This window comes from Rattus norvegicus, chromosome 1 (assembly GCF_021556685.1).
Source record: "Rattus norvegicus strain SHRSP/BbbUtx chromosome 1, alternate assembly SHRSP_T2T, whole genome shotgun sequence".
Classification (NCBI taxonomy): Eukaryota; Metazoa; Chordata; class Mammalia; order Rodentia; family Muridae; genus Rattus; species Rattus norvegicus.
This window is the reverse complement of record NC_141534.1, coordinates 256,123,384-256,142,547: the sequence shown is the minus strand read 5'-3', so window position 1 is coordinate 256,142,547 and position 19,164 is coordinate 256,123,384. Positions and strand designations below refer to the sequence as shown.

General features: G+C 47.3%; 1 protein-coding gene across 7 annotated transcripts in view; it reads left to right on the top strand.

The window, feature by feature from the left end:
- The window catches only part of Dnmbp (dynamin binding protein), a 94,321-nt gene that overhangs the window by 51,606 nt on the left and 23,551 nt on the right, over positions 1-19,164 (top strand). For 3 of the 7 annotated variants that reach the window (XR_015627199.1, XM_087564079.1, NM_001395001.1), the window contains 2 exon segments: positions 17,614-17,807; positions 18,365-18,464. Coding sequence is in view for 3 of the 7 variants with exons in the window: in NM_001395001.1 (NP_001381930.1) it covers positions 17,614-17,807; positions 18,365-18,464 (294 nt within the window). In the remaining 4 variants the exon portion in view is untranslated. 7 annotated transcript variants of the gene reach the window in all.

Here is a 19,164-nt window from a genome sequence, read left to right as displayed (position 1 = left end):
ATGCGCGCACACACACACACACACACACACACACACACAGTCACTGTTGCTGCTGATGAAAAGATTCACAGGAAGAAAATACATGGGCTGAATCTCAGGAAAGGATCCCAAAGTGGACAAATTCCAAGCATGATGGCACCAGCCTGAAAACTCAGCTTACTCAAGAGGGTGAGGAAGGAGGCTTATAAATTCAAAGTCTGTCTGGGCTACAGAGTGAGTTCAAGACCAGCCTGAGCAACTTAATGAATCCCTTTCTCAAAAAGAGAGGAGGCAGAGTGATGCTGCACACCTTTAATCTCAGGAGGTAGAGATACAATTCTCTGAGTTCAAGGCCAGCCTGGTCTACATATCGAGTTCCAAGACTGTCAGGGCTACACAGAGATCTGTCTCAAGGGACAACAACAAAATCGAAGGGAAAAAGAGGATTGGAGATCCAGCTCAGTGACCGCATGCTTGCCTGGTGTGTATGGACCACAAACCAGCAAAGGAAGTCACCATGGTTTTCAAGGGCCCATCTAGGACGCTGTGAGGGAAAGGTAGAACGAGAACTGTTAGAGCTAGAAGGTTCAGAGGAGTCCCCGCGGCCATCTTGTATGGACCAGTTAGTCCTGGAGAGAATATGCAGTCTATAAGAAAGAGAACAAACACTGAATTACGGACAGGGCATATTACTCCGGTCTCACTGCAACACTGCGAGTTAGATGAAAACTAAAGATCTTTATATCTAATGGTGGAGCAGGTAGCTGGAAGAGCGATCCATTTGAGGCCAATGTGAAACCTCTCCCATGAGGGCTTGACTCTGTTGCCGTCGCCAACTGTGTTTGTTGTACATGCCACGTGCCTTTGCTTTATTTTTTTAAAGAATTGTTTACTTTATGTATGTGAGTATACTATAGCTGTCTTCAGACACACCAGAAGAGGGCATCGGATCCCGTTACAGATGGTTGTGAGCCACCATGTGGTTGCTGGGAATTGAACTCAGGACCTCTGGAAAAACAGTCGGTGCTCTTAACCTCTGAGCCATCTCTGCTGTGCCTTTTGCTTTATAGCATATGGTTTTTGTGATGTCCCAAGTGAGCATCCCTTTGTTTCTCTTCTCAATGTTCATGTGTAAGACCTATCTTCTATCTGTGTGTCTGTCTGTCTGTCAGAAACTTGCTGGATTCTCACAGGCACTTTCACGCCATCCTTTACGAGTCTAGCCACATTCTCTAGTTCTTAAACATAGTGTATAAACTGGATGGAAAATAATTTTCGAAAATGGATGGTGTGATGCTTTCTGATAAGAGTATCTAAGGAAAGAGAACATAACTTTCTCAGACAAGACATTTCACACCGTGATTGCCATGACAGAGAAAGTGATGGGACAACCTATTCTTCCTTCAGTGCGGTGGCTTCTGTGCCAGAGCTTGTGTGGCTGTGGGTTTGAGTGTGTACTGCCTGGCTACTGGAGTCTCACAGGAGCGAAGCCCTCAGGCCAGAGGAGTGTGCTTCTCCGAGAAGAGAACCTTGGCTTTCCTTGGGGTCTAGAGGCCCCATTGGAGCTGCATTTGCTTTCATTCGGTGGCTTCCTGAACGTGAGTCTGCAGGTTGATATAAGACCCTCCCCAGCCTGGCTCTGAAAGGGAGCTCTTTCTCACATCACCTTTTCTACAAGACCTTGAGGGCATCAGAGTGCAGGTCCCTTCAGTGCGTAAAGCAGCCAAGCCAGTCCGACCAGCTCAGGGAAACACCAACAATGCTGCCAAAACCAATCGCATGGATTCTAGTTACTAATTATCTCCTGGCCCCTGAGGAGAAGATAGAGTAGCTCACTGATTGGTTCCTGAAGTTGAAATGACTCTACAGTGCCCTGTACTCCAGCCAGAGCAACTGGAAGACTGCAGAGCTGTGGGAGACATTTTAAGGACAGAGCCAGCCTCAGGCTACACTGCACCTGTTGAGTTTCGGCCCAGCCCCCGGAGCCCATGGGACAGAGAAGCAAAGCCCATGATCACACTGGCCATGAGTGAGACACGGGGGATTGGGAAGGAAAGGGTCGAAGATCGGAAAGGGCCTCGGGGCTCCAGCTGGGAGTATGAAGACTGCAGGAGCCTCCGGAAGAGGAGCCTTACTGAGCCAGGTGGGCTCCACCCTGAAAATGACCTGGACACTACAAGCCGGGCCAAAAGGCGGAATCGGCCCTACAGAAAAAGGGATTGTGGGTACTGGGATTTTGAGCAGAGTGAATCAGACTTTATGGACTCTGGAGAAACAAATCGAAGTGGAAAGGAGGGTCTCTTCCCAGAAGGCTTTGCTGCTTACAGGAATGGAGAAGACATAGAGTGTATGAATGTCAGGCCTGGGACAGAGGAACATCTACTTCTGCGAAGCCGGGCTGGGATCCCGGAAGCTGGAGAATGTGAACCGGTGAATGGCTATGTAAATTGTAAGGACCTGATTTATAATCCTGAGGACCCGGAAAAAGCCAGACATAGGAACGGCTACAGGGATCTGGGTGACTCTTTGGAGAATTTATATCAACCTCGGAACTGGTACATGGGCCTGAGGAATTTTAATTACAACCTTGAGGATTGTAAAGGAATTAACTTAGATCACAGAGATCACACTGACTCGTGTCTCGTTCCTGGGCCTTATACCAACGGTGAGTCTCTGGAGCCTCCAGATTTGAATGGGGTCGCCGGAGGTGAAGAATTTGTTAGGTACTATGAAGGAGACAGGAAGGTTTGCCAACGTAACAAAATCTACCTGAGAGCAAAGACTGACTGTCCCGCGGATCTGGCTAATGATACAGAAAATAAAGACCATGATACTCTCTCTTCAAACTCTGAGTCTCATGAGTACAGACAAGCTGGTTCTCTCCATCGAGGAGAGGATTTGGAGTATGAGGACATCGACACGGGAATGAGGGTCCCTGGAAACGGAGGAGACATCTCCGAGGGTCTGCAGCAGCATCCTGGGGGCGAGCAAAGAGAACATGGCTTTGGGATTGCCCGGGCCCCTGCATTAGAAAATACCTGGCACTTGGGGGAGATGAGAGCTTTAAGTGGTTCAGAGCCCTGGGGAAGGAATGGCTGCTTCCGCCGCACGGCTCCCAGCACCCTGAGACGCTCGGAGTTCGTGCAAAGAAGGAAGAAGCCTCAAGGTAGGAGTCCAGCCGGCCTTCTGGGCTTAAAAGTGAATCCTGGGAATAGGTGACATGGATGGGGTGGCGAGACCAGGCATGCTGATGTATGTTCAGAACCTTGGCCCCCTGAGTGCATCTGCATATGACCGAGCTGGAGCCGTGATCCTCAGGGGTATCTTGCAGAGCAACATTACATAGTGTCCCAAGTGATGTGCCGTGACCTTCAAACAAGACAAGCTCTCGTGGGAGTGCTTTTCTCTCTTGTTAGCTGTCCCCAGTTGCAAACCTCTTTCCACCCTTATGATGATGTTTTTATTCTTGCAGGGATAACACAATTTGGTGTTAGGGCTAAGAGTTACCTGTCTGGCAAATTTCTCTCAGTCCCTAAACTTGTTTAGATTTCAGTGGGAAAGAATTGTTGGTTACACCATCAGCCGTTCTTTTCTCGATACTACAGCCAGCATGATAAACTCCAGTGGGATCCAGGTGTGGATTTCAGTATGTCACACCTTGCGCCTGATAGGTCAGGTATACATACACCATCTCATCCTCACAGCCTTTCCTCAGTGATCTGCAAAGTGGGAATGTTAGGAGTCTGATCACATGATCTCTCTCTTGCTTTGTGTCTTTAATGCTTTATTTGATAAGCTTGTTCATACATTGTGTCTTCTCAGGCTAAACAGCCTGTGTTGTTCTAACCAAGTGTGGTACAGGGGCCTTGGTTATGGTTAGAGAGGATCAGGGGTGGAACTGGAGAGGGGGAATGATCTGGAAGACTCCCTCCTACCTCCTTCCTTCTCACACAGGGCTCCCACAGAACGGCTCCCGCTTAGCTTTGTCCGGGGCCATCAAAGACCAAAAAGATAAACTCCCGTTTCAAGCCCAGATGCCATCATTTTACACACACACACACATACAGACACACAGTCACACACACACACACACAGACACTCACACAGACACAGACACACAGACACACACACACAGACACTCACACACAGACACTCACACACAGACACACACACACACACACACACACACACACACACACACACACACACACACACACACACACACTGTCCTCCTGCACAGTCTTTATCCCATGCTCCTCTGCTTGATAGCACTTAAAATTCCCAGGTCCCGTTTGCCCGAAGCTGGCCCCACCCATCTACACTTAGGAAGATAAAAAGAGATCTAACCAGGCTTCAGCCAGGAGGCTGAGGAATTCAGCAGACTAATCTTTCTTCTTTTCTTTCTGTGAGTTTATTTTCCCTGGGGATTAGGTGACATCTAAATTCCTCCCAACTCAAAGAGAAAAGTCTGACTGATTCCTCCTGTGGGCTCCAATATGGCTCCTCCTCCCTCTCCCACATCCGTAGGTGAACTTTGTTTCCTACCTGCAGTTCCTTATTGTTGGAAGCCTCCTATCACCACGGTGTTTGTTACTGTTTAGTGTGTTGTAATGTGCACACTGATCTCTCTGAAACTGGCTGGGTTCCACCGCGCCCTTTGCACTTTCACAGTTCTGTCCTTGTATCTGCCTGTGAGGATTCCTCATGGAGCTGTTGGCATGTCTTATACTCCTGATGCCTCCTTGACCAATCCTCAGGGCCCATCCTCCATAGAAATCTCCAGGCTCCGGATTGGGCTGGTAGCTGTCTTTGAGTACCAGCCATGACCTTTACTGCCTGTTACCTGCAACCACAGGCACTTTGGGAGGAAACAAGTGTTAGAGCGGGCGTGCCTTGGGTTCAAATCTCAGCCCCAATATTTACCAACCGTGTTATTTTAGGCAAATTGCTTAGCCTCTGAGCTTTAGATTCCCTATTGGCTAGCCATGGTATTATCCATGGGGCTGGCTCAGTGGTTTTGAACTCCTGCTGCCCTTGCAGAGGACTTAGGTTTAGTTCCAAGCACCATCATGGCTCATAACCTCCTGTTACTCCATTTGCAGAGTAACAGGTACCCTCTTCTGGTCTTCATGAGCACCAGGCATGTATGGAACACACATGTACATGCAAGCAAAACACACATACATATTTTAAAAAATGTTTTTAAAAGATATTGCTCACATGTCTGGAATATAGTAACTGCTTGTATACTAGTGTGTGCATGCGTGTGTGCATGTTTCTGTGTGTGCACACGTGTGCATGTCTGTGTGTGTTGCGTGAGTGAGCATGTCTGTGTGTCTGTGCATGTGTGTGCATGTGTGTGTGTGCTTGTGTGTGTGTGCGCTTGTGTGTGTGCACATGTGCGTGTGCATGTGTGCTTGTGTGTGTTTGTGTCTGTGCGTGCATGTGTGCATGTTTGTGTGTGTGTGCACGTGTGCATGTCTGTGTGTCTATGCGTGCACGTGTGCATGGCTGTGTGTGTGTGTGTGAGACCCACTGATTCCCTTTCCCCTTACAGATCACCCGCCCCACTAGACCATCACTTGATGGTCCCCAAGGCACAGGTTTATAGACACTGCTCCTGTTGGACATTTGTAAACACTTCAGCTAAGGGTAAAACGTCCCATCTGTCTCTCCCCTCCAGGTCCCATCCCTCCCGTCCACCCACCAGAGAAGCAGTTACTCTGTGGCTGTACCCAGCCCCTTTCGCAAGCCAGAGGCCAGACCTTTCCCCTGCTTTCTCTCTCCTCACCTCTCCCTAGCCTCACCCATTCCTTCTGTGTACATCTGTCCTGGGTCGGTTGGGCTGTGTCTGCTATAGTTTTGGACCTTGGCCCTAGGGTGTGGTCTGTGGACTTAGGAGGCCTTCTCTCCTAAAGTGTCAGGTTTCTGTGAAAACTGAGTGACGCTCCTCACTGGGAGGCTGTCTTCACCCGTGTGCATAGGATTTGAGGGGACTTCTCCATAGGTGTTGGGGTCTTCCCCTCACTGGCTTCACTGTAGGAGCTCTTCCTTAAACCTAGCCCTTTCCTGGCCTTCGACTTGATCTCTAGCTTTTGGTCCAGGCTACCTGTTGGCTGTCTTCTGGTATTTTATCCCCTGACTTGTCAAAGGCCGGAAATGGTCTCGGGGAGTAAATGGATGAATATAAATGTGGCCTAGCTGCATTTTCTTGCTTTGAGTCATGTCCTCTTCGGTTTGCGCTGCTTTTGATAGTTTCGAAATGCCTACACATAATTATGGTCTTAATGCCGTGTCTGGAGCTGCTAATTAGTAATCAGTAGGAAGGTCAGCAGGACAGAAGCCACCAGTTACCTTTAAGGTTTTATGCTGCTAAGAATGTTAGTGGTTATGACAGGAAAGGACCTGGTGTGTCGAATCCTGTGTCTCAAACTCCATGTTACCTGGGCTGGATGTAAGTGATGTTAGGGTCTGGAGAGGAAGGATCCTCACAGAGAAGAATCTGAAAGAACTCTGGTGGAGACCGAGGCTAAAGGCTCCAGGTTGAGAAGGTGACGGCGTCTTTTTATATCAATTCTAACAGATCTAATGTTTCTAATAAATAATGGATAATTTTCATAATTGGGTTTTCTTATTACTTTGTATGTATGAGTGTTTTTCTTCCATGTATGTCTGTGACTCATGGGTCAGAAGATGTCAGATCTCCTGGGACTGGAGTCACAGGTTGCTGGGAGCCACCATGCGGGTGCTAAGAAGCAAACCCAGGTCCTCTGCAAGGATGAGTTGTCTTAACTGCTGAGCCGCTCTCCAGCACACGTGATTGGGTTTTAAAGTATATTTAGTGGGCTGCAACCAGCATTTCTGAAAAATAAAAGTTGTGAGGCTCCCCCACGTTTTTTGTTTGTTGCTTTTTATTTATTTGCTTGTTTTGAAACAGAGTCTTTCTATATAGCCTTGGCTGGCCTGGAACTTGTTATGTAGCCCAGGCTGGCTCCTCTTCTTCCTGCCTCTGCCTCCCGAATGCTAGGATTAAATCCATGCCACTATGCCTGGCTTTTGTTGTTGTTTTTGTTGTTGTTGTTGTTTCTTTACTGTTGTATTGAGATGGTCTCTCTCAGATTCTCAGGCCAGGTTAGCCCTAGGACTTATTGTATAGCCTAGACTCACATTAAACTCAAGAGCAATCTTTCTGCCTCAGCCTCCCTCCTCTAACCCCCAAGGGCTGGGGTTACAGGTGTGATCCACTACATCTAATTAAAGTAAGTTAATGGTAAAATTTAAAAATACAGCTAAAATTGTCAAAAGGCATGTTTTATGTATATGTAAGTATACATACATATATGTGCATCCATTTTATAAATGTATATATCCATGCACTGAGGAAGATGTAGTTCACGTTTTAAAATGTTTAAAAAGCTCTTAAATTGAAAGTACTTAATTTATGAGAGAGGAGAGAGCACACAGAGAAACTGACAAACATCCAAGGCAGCCCAGGCGAGCCTAGATCTGGAGGGACTCGTAACTGCCCAGACTGCCACGTCTGCTGCATTGAAGCCAGAAGACTGGGTCCATTCATTCTTCTTAAACAAATGTAGAAGAGAGGGAGGTACTAGGGGTAGAACGCATGTCACACAGCAGAGAGGCTGCTGTGACCTGAGCGGAGCTCCCCTTTGGTAGTAGGTAGGGCACGGAATAGCAGAGGCACGGTGAACGTTACCAGGAGTGTGGGTTTCTTTTCTTGTTACTGGGATAAATACTCTAACAAAAGCAACTTTAAAGAGGAAAGGTTTATTTTAGCTGGCAATGCAGGTACCAAACTGTCAACACAGGGAAACTGAGGCAGCAGGAGTTGTACGGTCCCATTGCGTCCACAGTTGAGGCTGAAGGAGACGGTCACATTCCGTCCACGGTCAGGAGAACAGTGCATGCGCCGTACTACGTACCCGACTTCCTCTGTTATACAGTGCTGAATTCCCAGCCCGGGAATGGTCCTACCCGCAGTTAGGGGTCTCCCACACCGATTAATAGGGCTAAGATGCCAGAGGCCTATTGTTCCACACAGTATACCCTGTCAAGCTGATGAGTAACACTAACGGCCACAGCCCCACCCTTGCCAATTGGACACCTACATGTACCACGTCTTTTTAAAGGTTAACAGTCTATATAATTTTCAGATTTATTGGTGGGATGGCATGTGGAGGTCAAAGAACAGCTTTGTGGGGCCGGTCCGCACCCGCCACCTCTCTGCAGAGCCAAGGGATCCAACTCAGGTTTTTACTCATGGGGCCATTTCTAGCCTACTCACATCCCTTTCTGGCCATAACTGTCCACCCCTCGCTCCCACGGGCTCAAGACCACGTTACAACATAAGTGGTATTCATCTTCCCCCATCTCCAGATCATGGATGTGATGTGACTAGAGGCTCTAAGTTCACACTGCCTGGACAGCCCACCAGTCTGTTAAGAAAGGCACAGCCATCCATGAGACCAAAAGGAAAGAAGAGGAAGCAAATACACCAAAGGAAGTGTGGGTCACCAAGTGGGGCAGGAGAGAGCCAGAAGCCAGGTGTGACCCTCAGCAAAAGGGTGGGTCAGCAGTGGCACATGCTTGTCAGTACTGTGAGAGGAAAGCATAAGGAATACCGCGTCCCAGGCCAGTGCGGGCGACATGACAACATTAATCATGAAAAGTTTTCTTTCGCAGTACACAGTGCTGTGTGTGTGTAATTCCTGCACTTGAAAGATAACGGCAAAAGGATCAGGAGTTGAAAGCCACTTAGCAACTTAGTAAGTCCTTGGCTAGCCTAGGCTACATGAGCAAACAAAAAACCAAAATAATAAAGAGAAAGAAAAAAAATTTATTAGCTGACAGAAAAATTCTATTAAAAATTGTTTTAAAGATTTTATTTGTATTTTTTAACTATATGCATTTGTATGTGGGTTTGTGCACGTGACCACAGTACCAGCAGAATCCAAAAAAGAGTATGTGTCGTCCTTTGGAGTTGGAGTTATAAGGACCTGGGAGCTAGCAGGAGTGCTGGGAACTGAACTCAAGTCCTCGGAAGAGCAGTGTGTGCCCCTTCTCTTAGTGGAGCTGTCCCTCCACACTCTCAAAGTCCTCATATTGGGCAGTGAAATATTATATTAATATTTCTAGTTAATGATCTATCTTTAACTTATTGTTTTACTTCTGCCTAAAAACCTAAAAGTAACCCAGCATGAAGCTTCCAACAGCTCTGTGTGCGTGTTCAGAAATGCTGTCTCAGTTGCCCCTTGCGTTCTTTGGTGATAAACTGCAGACTTACAGACTAGCATGGATTCTAGATGGGAACATGGATAAGGGTCTGGAGAACAAAGTATGGAGAGGGGCTTGGCTTCTAGCTAGCTCCAAGAATCTGTCCCTCCCAGCAGGGATTTTCTCCCAGCTCTAGGCCTAAGCCGGCAGTCCCTGACAAACAAAGGTGGGGGTGGGGGGCGGGGTCTGATGCTGTTGGGATTTAGGGGCCTGAGGATTCAGCAGTGAAGTTCGGCGATCTCTAAAAAGTTTCCCATGATCCCCGAAGAAGACAGCAAGCCCAGTCTGACAGTCTCACAGAGAAAGGGCAAGCTGCCTCCAGACACAAGTGAAGTGGGCACTAGAGGAAAAGAATGGGGGCTGGGTCGGTGGGCTGGGGCAAGGCACGGGAATATAGAAAACCAGGATTTATGACTCCTGCTGGCGGGCTGAGGTAAGGAAGGGCAGATCCTGAGGCTGCTTCCTCTGGGGGCTTGCTTGCTACTGCACAGGCTGCATCTACACAGAAAAAAGCTAAGGAAAGCAAGGATGGCCAGCCAAGATGGCTGCCCTGCTGCCTTTCCCTTTACCGGGTGTCATCTTTATTGCCTGATTTTGTCATCAGTTTAAAGAGATTAAGTCATAAGTCAGGAAAGACATCACAGATTGTTAAGTGAAAAAGAGTTTGAGAAAGATTTACAAAGTAATTGACTGTTAGTGGTAGAGCACACTTGTATTACAGCAAAGATCTTTCCCCCACTTTACAGGGCGTGTGTGTGTGTGTGTGTGTGTGTGTGTGTGTGTGTGTGTGTGTGTGTCTCACGCACAGAGAGAGAGAGAGAGAGAGAGAGAGAGAGAGAATAAGAATCAATAAATTAAAATTTTAATTAAAATAAACGAATCTCCCTTTCAACAAAATCACAGTTCTTTCATAAGCTGGCTTGTATACTGATTGTTTTCAACAGCACACATTAAATATCATTGCATTTTAGTGCACAGGCACCTATGCCTCTATATATCCCAGCCCCTTTTCTTTCTTTCTTTTTTTTTTTTTTCTCTTTTTCTTTTTTTCAGAGCTGGGGACCGAACCCAGGGCCTTGCGCTTTCTAGGCAAGCGCTCTACCACTGAGCTAAATCCCCAACCCCCCCAGCCCCTTTTCTATCAAAATGAAGTCTCATGTAGCCCAGGGTACCTTCAGATACACTGTGTGGCTGAGGATGACCCTGATCTTCTGATTCTCCACCCTCTGCCTACCGAGGGCTGGAATTTACAGCTTTGCACCAGCACACCTGGGTCGGGAAGTGTGGCGATCAATGTCAAGGCTTGTGCATGTTCAGCTAGCGCTACTCACTGAGCCTCATCCCATCCCTGCAAATAAATCGTAGTGACTGGAAGAGTTCCCGTTACATGAATACGTCATCATTTATTTAACCAGGCTGCTTTGGAGGAACGTTCGGTTGTGTGTTTAGTTGGTTTCTATGCTTGCTGTTTTGTTTAAGCTTTATTTTTTATTTAGTTAAAAAACAAAAGAAATGAATGTGTGTTGGTGTTTCACCTCTGTGTATACTTTGGCATCACATGCTTGCAGTGCCCACAGAGGCTAGAAGGGGGCGCCAGGGACCCTGGAACTGGAGTGAGGGCTGTCAGCCACCCTGTGAGCACTGGGGACCCAACCTGAGTCCCCTGCAAAAGCAGTAAGTGCTCTTAATGGCTTACATCTCTGGTAACTATCTCTGATCAAAGATGTATGTGCACTTGTCCAACTATTTACACAGTAAGTTCCTAAGAGTGAACCCCGTGTTAAAAGGTCTGTTTGAACTGTCGGAACTGCTTACTTCAGAGGTAGAGTTTGAGGTTCTGGGCTCCAGTTGGAGTACTTCTATAAATAAACAAACAAAAAGCCTTCTAAAAGTAAGAACCGGAGAAAATATATCTACTGTCCATGTTCTCTTTGCTGACCTTTTAATTTTTAAAATGAAAGGCCCCTCCCTTCACCCCTTCTCCCACACAGTTTCTGTCATAATCCCTGGAATGTCATTGAATATTCACTGTGCTCGATAATCAGATTTTATCTGATGGGTTTTCAGTTTGCTTTATACTTGGGGCTTACCAGACTGACATTTGAGTACAGCCTTTGTACCAAGGGCATCGCTATGCAGTTGTGATGGCTGACCTGGGACTGTGAGGACTGTGTAGAATTCGACTTTAAAACTATCCCCCCTTCGTCCTTAGCCATTAGATGGCTACCAAAACCAAAAATGGCATCTCGGTCCCAAGTGGCAGGAAAAGCAGCCAGGGTAGAAGGAAAACAGCTCTGGCGGGGAGCTTGGCTGCTCCCTTTCTCCACCACTGATGTCAGAAGTGGTGGCAGGAGGTTGTCAGAGGAGGCAAGCGTTGTAGCAGTGTTTGCCATGCATCCTAAGTGCCATCTAAATATCCGGTTAAATACATTTTACAAACTCGAAGGTGCCCCTTCAAGGGTGGAGGGAAGCAATGGCCCACCATGCAGCCTGGGGAGGGAGGCAGGTACTTGTCAGCTCTGGGAGGGGCCACCCCAAAGGCAGTTGCCTAGAGTTTCACCCCACCGAGGTATCTCGGGTGCCACTTTGTTTGTTGGTTTTGTTTGCTTTGTTTTCCCCCTAACGATTCATTACGCTCTTTTGTAACACCAAAAACTCCCTACTGGGAGCTGGCAGTGTTGGTGGAGTGTTAGCTAGAAGTGTACCAGGTCCTGGTGTCTGCCTGTAGCACTCAGCAAAATTTCAAAAGTACCAGTTGGATTCAGATATCAACTTCCCTGAGGCAGACTCAATGGTGATTTTATACAAGTGTATTTAGAAATATATGGCAGTGTTTCCTTCATCCTCTCTCCCACCCCCACCCCACCCCAGTTCTTTTCCTCTTTATTTATTTACAGAATGACACATTGAAGGTTTCTTTTCCCTAGATTCCTTTAAAGTGTAAATGTTTGTAATGTGTGAAGGGGCTCCAGGTTCCACTCAACCTAGTTTTGGCTTCTGACTGCCCTGACACCGGCGCACCTGAGACCTCTCTGCCTCCTGAGGGTAGCACCTACAACAGAGCTGGGTCCTCTTGGCAAGACCAGGGCAAAGTGAAGGTATCACCTGGGCAGACAATGCAGCCTAGGTGTCTATCACTCCGGGGAAAGGACGGCCTCCCCAAACGAAGTTTAGCAGATGGCTGAAAAGGCCAGAGCTAAGAGTGAGCAGGAATTTCCTGGGCTTCAGTACTAAGCAAAAGCGACCAGCAAGGAAAGGGTTGGGCGCAGGCTCGAGTGCTTGGTCCAGCAGGGATTAAGTCCGGCTCCATCCTTTACCACCAGCCCCGCGGCTGTGCCTGCGTGCCTGGGGCGATTCAGAGGGAAAATCGGGAAGCCGGGGGATGGGCCAACCCTGTTTGGTGGGCCCCGAGGGGCGGGGGACCAAGGAGGTTTCTGGGTGCTGGAGAAGGTTCAGCTCCTCTGCTGATCCTCGCACGTCGGCGCGTGGGGCCTCGGGGCTGCAGGTATGGTGGGGACCCCGGGTGCAGAGAGCGTGCTTGGGACCCGAGGTGAGGGCGAGCGCGCTGGGCTTCCCCTCCCACGCACAGCCGACCTCTCTTGGCAAGGGAACAGGGCCTGGCTTTGCCTCTGACTTTGTCTGTTGGACGCAGCCATGGGTCCACCCGCTGGTGGAAATGAATTTGCGGGTAGCGCGCGGAGCAGCGGAGAACTGGCTTTTGTTGGGCTGAGTGGCGGGAAGCGGAGCAACTACCCGCAACGCCTGCAAACAGTTTGTTTTGCCCTGCTTTAAATCACTAAATTCCTGCAGTCAGCTGCAGCCCCTGAACACCTGCAAGGACATGGGGCCTCTGGACCGCACTTGTTAGTTTTTGGTAGGCTGATGCAGAACCTCACTTTTCTCCACGCGCTTGCTTCTCTCCAGCTCTTGTTCGTATAGGAAAGTAAGGTTTCTGAACCAATGCCCAGGGCATTTTTTCTAATTTACGTACCCCACCCTGGTCTGGTGCTGACGGCAGTGTCTCACCCACCGTGGGAAAAGAGCTACCTTTTGTTGAGTTACCGTATTTAATTCCACCAAGGACTGAGCAAAACAGGTGTTCTTCTCCTCGTTTTACAGAGGAGGAATTTGCCCAGAGGTGAACTTCTGTGGGGCTCCCAGGGTAAGAGTCAGATCCTGTCACCGCTGCGGCTAGTTGAAAGTGAAGTTCTTTCTCACTTGGTTTTCCGAATACTGAATTTTTTTGTTCGCTCATTTTGTGGTGTTGATCAGTGTCCGGCCTCCAGGGTCCTAGTCTAGAGCTCTATCCCGGAATGATATTTCCAACCCTAATGGTGTATCGAACCTTCTCATAGCAGGTATGTGGGTTAAAGGGATACCAGTTTTACATTTGAAGTGATTTCAAAGCAGACACTTCTGACCGGAGAGTGGTTATCAGTGGAGCAGGAAGGTCTCTGGGGATTTGTTAAAAAATCAGATTCCTGGATCCCATCCAGATTTGCTGCTGAGTCAGATTCTCAGGAGGGGTACCCAGGAAATGGCAGTTTTTGCAGACAGTGTTTTTTTATCTTATTAAAAAAAAAACAGGGTTTGGTGTTTTGTTTTGTTTGTCTTGAGTAGACAAGAGCCTGTCTGAAAAAAAAAAAAAGCATTCTGGAAGTTGGGAGAAAAATGTGTCATCACCATTATGGAAGAAATGACTAGGATACAGTTTTCTCACTTTGATATAAATAAAATGTGAGTCTCCTAGTGTGGCTGCCAGCTTCTGGTTGATGAGTGAGTTCTTGCCCAGTGCTTGTGCTTCCAGTCAGTCACTAATAGATCTTTGATTCCCAGGGGAGAAAGTTTCCAGGGGAGGGTTAAAGACTTGCAGAAGGCTCTAACCGGCTTTCTCCACCTGAGCCCAGACAAGGGTGCAGTTAAAGTGGCCCTGGGTCCTGGGTTAAATGTTCAGCATTTGGACTTCTAGGATATTCTTAGAGCTGGTGTGTCCACAGAACCTTGGACAAGCCAGTCACTCTCCCCAGTCTTAGGTTTTTAATTTGTTAAGTGGGAGAGATAATTATCACAAACCTTAAAGCATTGGCATGTTAAGTGAGTCCAGGGATATAATGTGTAAGTTAGCTCCCATGTGGTTGGAATTAGGAAACGTTCTCTTAGGAATTTTATAGTCTTGTGTTAGTGAGTTTCTCTCGTCAGTTTGCCACTAATGAGATCTAAACTACTTGGGGATAAGAACCTGTCACTTTGAATCTGAGCAGTGGAGGCCTAAGCCTTTAAAAAGGATCTCTGTGAGTTCGAGTCCAGCCTGGTCTACCAATCGAGTTCCAGCTCAACCAGGGCTACCCAGAAAAACCCCTGTCTCTCAAAACAAACAACAACAACAAAAACAAGACAAAACAAAAAAGCCTAGACAAGTACACAAAGTCTGGCCACCAAGAGAACTTGAAACAGTTTCATTAGGATTTTCTCACAAGGTTGGGGTAAGAAAGCATCTGTCTAACCTGTGCCAGACCCTGGGCTCCATTCCCAGTGCAGCAATAAATGAATGAGCTGTGGGTGTGGTGCAGGGGTGTCTGAATGAGAGCGTAGCAGAGTGATGAATGAGAAGGATGTCTGAAATGTCACCACTCGTGACGTAAAGTTCAAGAAAGATGTTAGCTGTTATTGGCTGCTGTTTTTAAACGTATGGAACAATACAATTTCTAGAAAGAAGATTGTCAAGGTACCAGGAACTCCCTGTGTACTCTTTGGTTGGTTTCCCAGACAGGGTTTCTCTGTGTAGCCCTAACTGTCTTGGAACTCACTCTGTAGAGTGGCCTGGAACTCAAGAGATCCGCCTACTTCTGCCTCCCTGGGATTAAACGTGTGTGCTGTCACTGCCTGGCTTCCCTGTGCACTCTTAAGTTTATCGTTTTTTTTTATTCTTTCTCTCTTTTTTTCTGAGAGTTTATTGCATGCCTTATGTGCCTGGTAGGGGATAAAACTCAGGGCCTGGCACAAGCAAACTATCAGCATAGTAAGTATAGGTATAGATTGTGAGACCGTAAAGGATTCACTGCTGCAGGAGATTTTACATTGATGTGGTCACTTTCTAATCTACAGCTGCTCTCCAGCCGTGCCAGACGCTGCTGTGTTTGGAACTTTTCTCCTTCAAATCACGACCCAGCACAGAATGGCCAGTTAGGTTGGAAAACTGTTCTCACAATTCTTTTTTTCCATGACAATGGCCTTTTGAAGAATATACCTTCTCGATTTGAGTTTGATGTTTCCTCAAGACCCATTTCAACACCAGTTTGCGACTAGGATACTGCAAAAGTGGGTGTATGATGTTTCCAGGCATATTTGGAAGCCTATGGTTGCCCCTTACTGGTGACCCTGATTTTGATTACTGGGTCAAGCTGTCCTTTCTCCACTGTGTAGTTATGGGTTTTTGTTTGTTTTCATTTTTGAAATTAACATGTAATGTATAATAATTAATTTAAAACTATGCAAATATCCCGATCACCCCAACCTCACCATTATCACCAGCACCATCTGCTGATGACTTGGGGTTTTTTTTTGGTGTGGTTGGTTTTGGCCTGGAATTCTCTGTGTAGACCAGGCTGGGGACAGAGATATGCATACCACACCCGTCCTTTACTGATTACTTATGGATAGCTTGAGAAGGCTTTTTTAATCTGTCATTTTTCTGGTTCTTGCAATTCGACTACCCAGAGAGAGACTTCTTCCCCGTCCTGTGTGCTAGGGGCGTGGGCTCCCAGTTCCTGTTTGATTCACTGGATTATAATGCATTGGAGCTGACTTAATTTTGATACTGAAGTTGTCCCTGTTGGGCTGGCTGCCCTTCCCTGGCTGCCCTTCCCTGGCCTCATCTTTGTGAGGATCTCTCCTTCCCCTCCCTCTCCTCCCCCTCTGCCTGGACCTCCTTTCTTTGCAATGTAAGAAGTCTCCCACCCCCACTTGTAAACATTGACATTCCTAACTCTTTAGGATTAGGGCCCCCCCGCCCCCCGCAGGAAAGATTTTTGGAGAATCCAGTCTGCTGAAAGGCCAGCCTAGGGAACGGTTTGTTTCTGCTGCTTTGAACAGCGTACTGTACTGACTTAGCAAACCTGTCATTTTCAAATTGGTCCCAGAATATAAAGAAAACTCAGCAGAGGTTGCTCCACGGCCACCTTCTGTTTATTTTTATTTCGATTTCTTAAATGAGCAAACACTTCCTCATTTCTTTATGCATCCCCTCCTGTGCATCCAATTATCAGGAGATGTAAGTGCTAATGTCGGATTGTTTTCCTTCTACAGAAAACCTCCCACTATGGCTAGTCCTGGATGGACTGGAACTTGCTCTCCAGACTAGGCTGTCCTTCAAGCTCCCAAAGACCCCCACCACCACCACCCTGCTTTTGTCCATAGAGTGTTGGGATTAATGCCAGGTATCACCATACCAGGCAGGATGTTTAAAAATGAAATTTGATTAAAGAACTTAATGTCTATAGTGTCTTATATCTGTCTTTTAGGACTATGTGAGTTAACCATCTTCATACTGTTTGGCTAGGGAGACAAATCTTTCCCAAATCTAACGGCGGCGTGAATCCCAATAACTCCTCACTTCCCAGGTAGATGATCCCTCTCTCTTCCCAACTTGGCACTGTTAGTGTTCCTCATAATAGTCTTTTTTAAAAATTGTTCTATTTTTTTTTTTTGCCTGTAATTTTTCTCACAATGTTTAAAACCTTTTATCGCATTTATTTCTGTGCTCTGTGTGTGCACGTGGGTGGTGTGCATGTGTCATAGTAGCAAGCATGTAGAGTTCGGAGGACATCGGTCTCTCCCTTCTACCTTGTGGGTGCCAGGGGGGAAACTCTCAGGCTCGGCAGCAAGTGGGATTACCAGGTGAGCCACCTCACTGCCCCAGATTAATATTCTCAATGAGCTGTGTCATTAGTGTCCTCATCACCCAGCCTGGCGGCTTTGCTGCACAGCTTATGGAACAGGTGTTCTATCTGATTAAATAAAATTAGTTCTCGAGAAGGCCGGCATTCCTTCAGACTTTACAGAGAGCTAGTAAACAGTGCATTGTCCCCTTAGGGTGATCAGCTTCTTTGGGGGACAAGATGAAAAGGATCCTACATACTTGGGAGGATATCCCTGCTGAGAGAGTTTGCTGAGCTCCCTGCCAGTGTTTAGGGTGGACGGACGCGGACGGTTTGATCAGATTTCCTGGCTGTCCACAGTCCGGAGAGCCCTGTCCCTCCTATGACACTGCTTCCTGGTTCAAAGTGCAGGAGAGCCCTCCTTTCACAGAGCTGCTGATGACTCTCCTCCTTTCCCTTCCAGAGATGACGCTCCTCTCCTCCCAGTCTTCATCCCTGGCGGCCCCCTCTGGGTCTGTGTCCACCGAAAAGCCTGAGCAGAGGATGCTGGAGAAGAGAGCCAAGGTGGTGGCTGAGCTTTTGCAGACGGAAAAAGACTACATCCGGGATCTGGAGATGTGCGTCGAGAGGGTCATGGTGCCCCTGCAGCAGGCACAGGTAGGAGACGGGATCCTGTGACCCTGTCGCTGTGATCCTTTACACTGGAAGTGTTGGGGTTGGAGGCCGTAATTGCAGACTCAGCGGCTCAGTGGCGAGGGAATAAAGAACGAACAGAAAGGAGGACAGACTTACCTTGGCACACTCTCTCAGGCTTTAGCTTGCAGTAGGTTGAGGCTGTTGCTCTTGAGCCTGTGACAAGGATAGCGAAGGGATATTGTGCAGGGATAGCGCAGTAGAACAAAGCTGCTCCATCCTGGCATCCCGGAAGCCGAAGGGGCGGGGCTTCAGCTAGCTCCTCAGTGATGTAACTTCCTCCAAATAGTCCCCACCTGCTGAAAGACCCACCTCCTGGTGACCCCAGGTCCTTAACAAGCGAACCCTAGGGGGACACTGGAGCTAGGCCACAGCTTAGTTAGGGACAAAAAAATGACACCAAAGATGGTTCTGGATACTTTTGTTCTAGAAACGAGGCAGGTTAGGGAGATGACCTTGGAGAAATGTTCTAATATGAGTGATGGCTCCGTGCGTCTTGACACTTTGTTCCTCTTGCTCAGGTACCAAACATTGATTTTGAAGGACTTTTTGGAAACATGCAAACGGTGATTAAAGTCTCAAAGCAGTTGTTGGCAGCCTTGGAAATCACCGATGCTGTAGGTATGAGCTGGTGCAATTGCTTTGGTCCCGGGTGTGGTGGGAGGGGGGCCCTTCTGAGGCCGGGTGGAATGAAAGGGAGATGACATTTTACACGGTGCAGAGGTTGTGACCTCCCTGTCTTCTCTTTTCACCTCAGTCAGCTTTGATGTGGTTAGCAATAGTTCGGGTGTCATACAGGATGATGTTTTCAGACTGAAGGGTTATGAAATCAACTTAGTGGGCCACATTCACTATTTTTCAATAAGATACATAGAAAATATCAGAATACACTATAGTAATAGGTACTTTAAAAAAAAAAGCTTATATTTCAGTTCTGTGTATCTGTCTCCCAGGTAGTGATTTGCAATGCATTTGTTGCTAAGATGTTGCACACACATCTGCAAACACAGGTGGTAGTGGCAGGAAGATCAGAAGTTCAAGGTTATCCTTAGCTACACAGCAAGTTTGAGGCCAGCCTGAACTACATGAGACCCTGTCTCAAAATTTTAAATCTTTTTGTGGATAATTTATAAAAAGTATTCAAAGAAAATTCATATCATTCTCATAACCTAGGGCTTATCCGTTTCCTGTTGCCCCATGTTCGTAAGTGGACACTTAGCAACTTTACATTTCGCAGGCCCTGTGGGTAAGGACTAGAAGTGGCTACGATGAATGGCCCTAGCTTAGTATTCTCTTGGGGCTGGGGCTGGACCATTGGCCT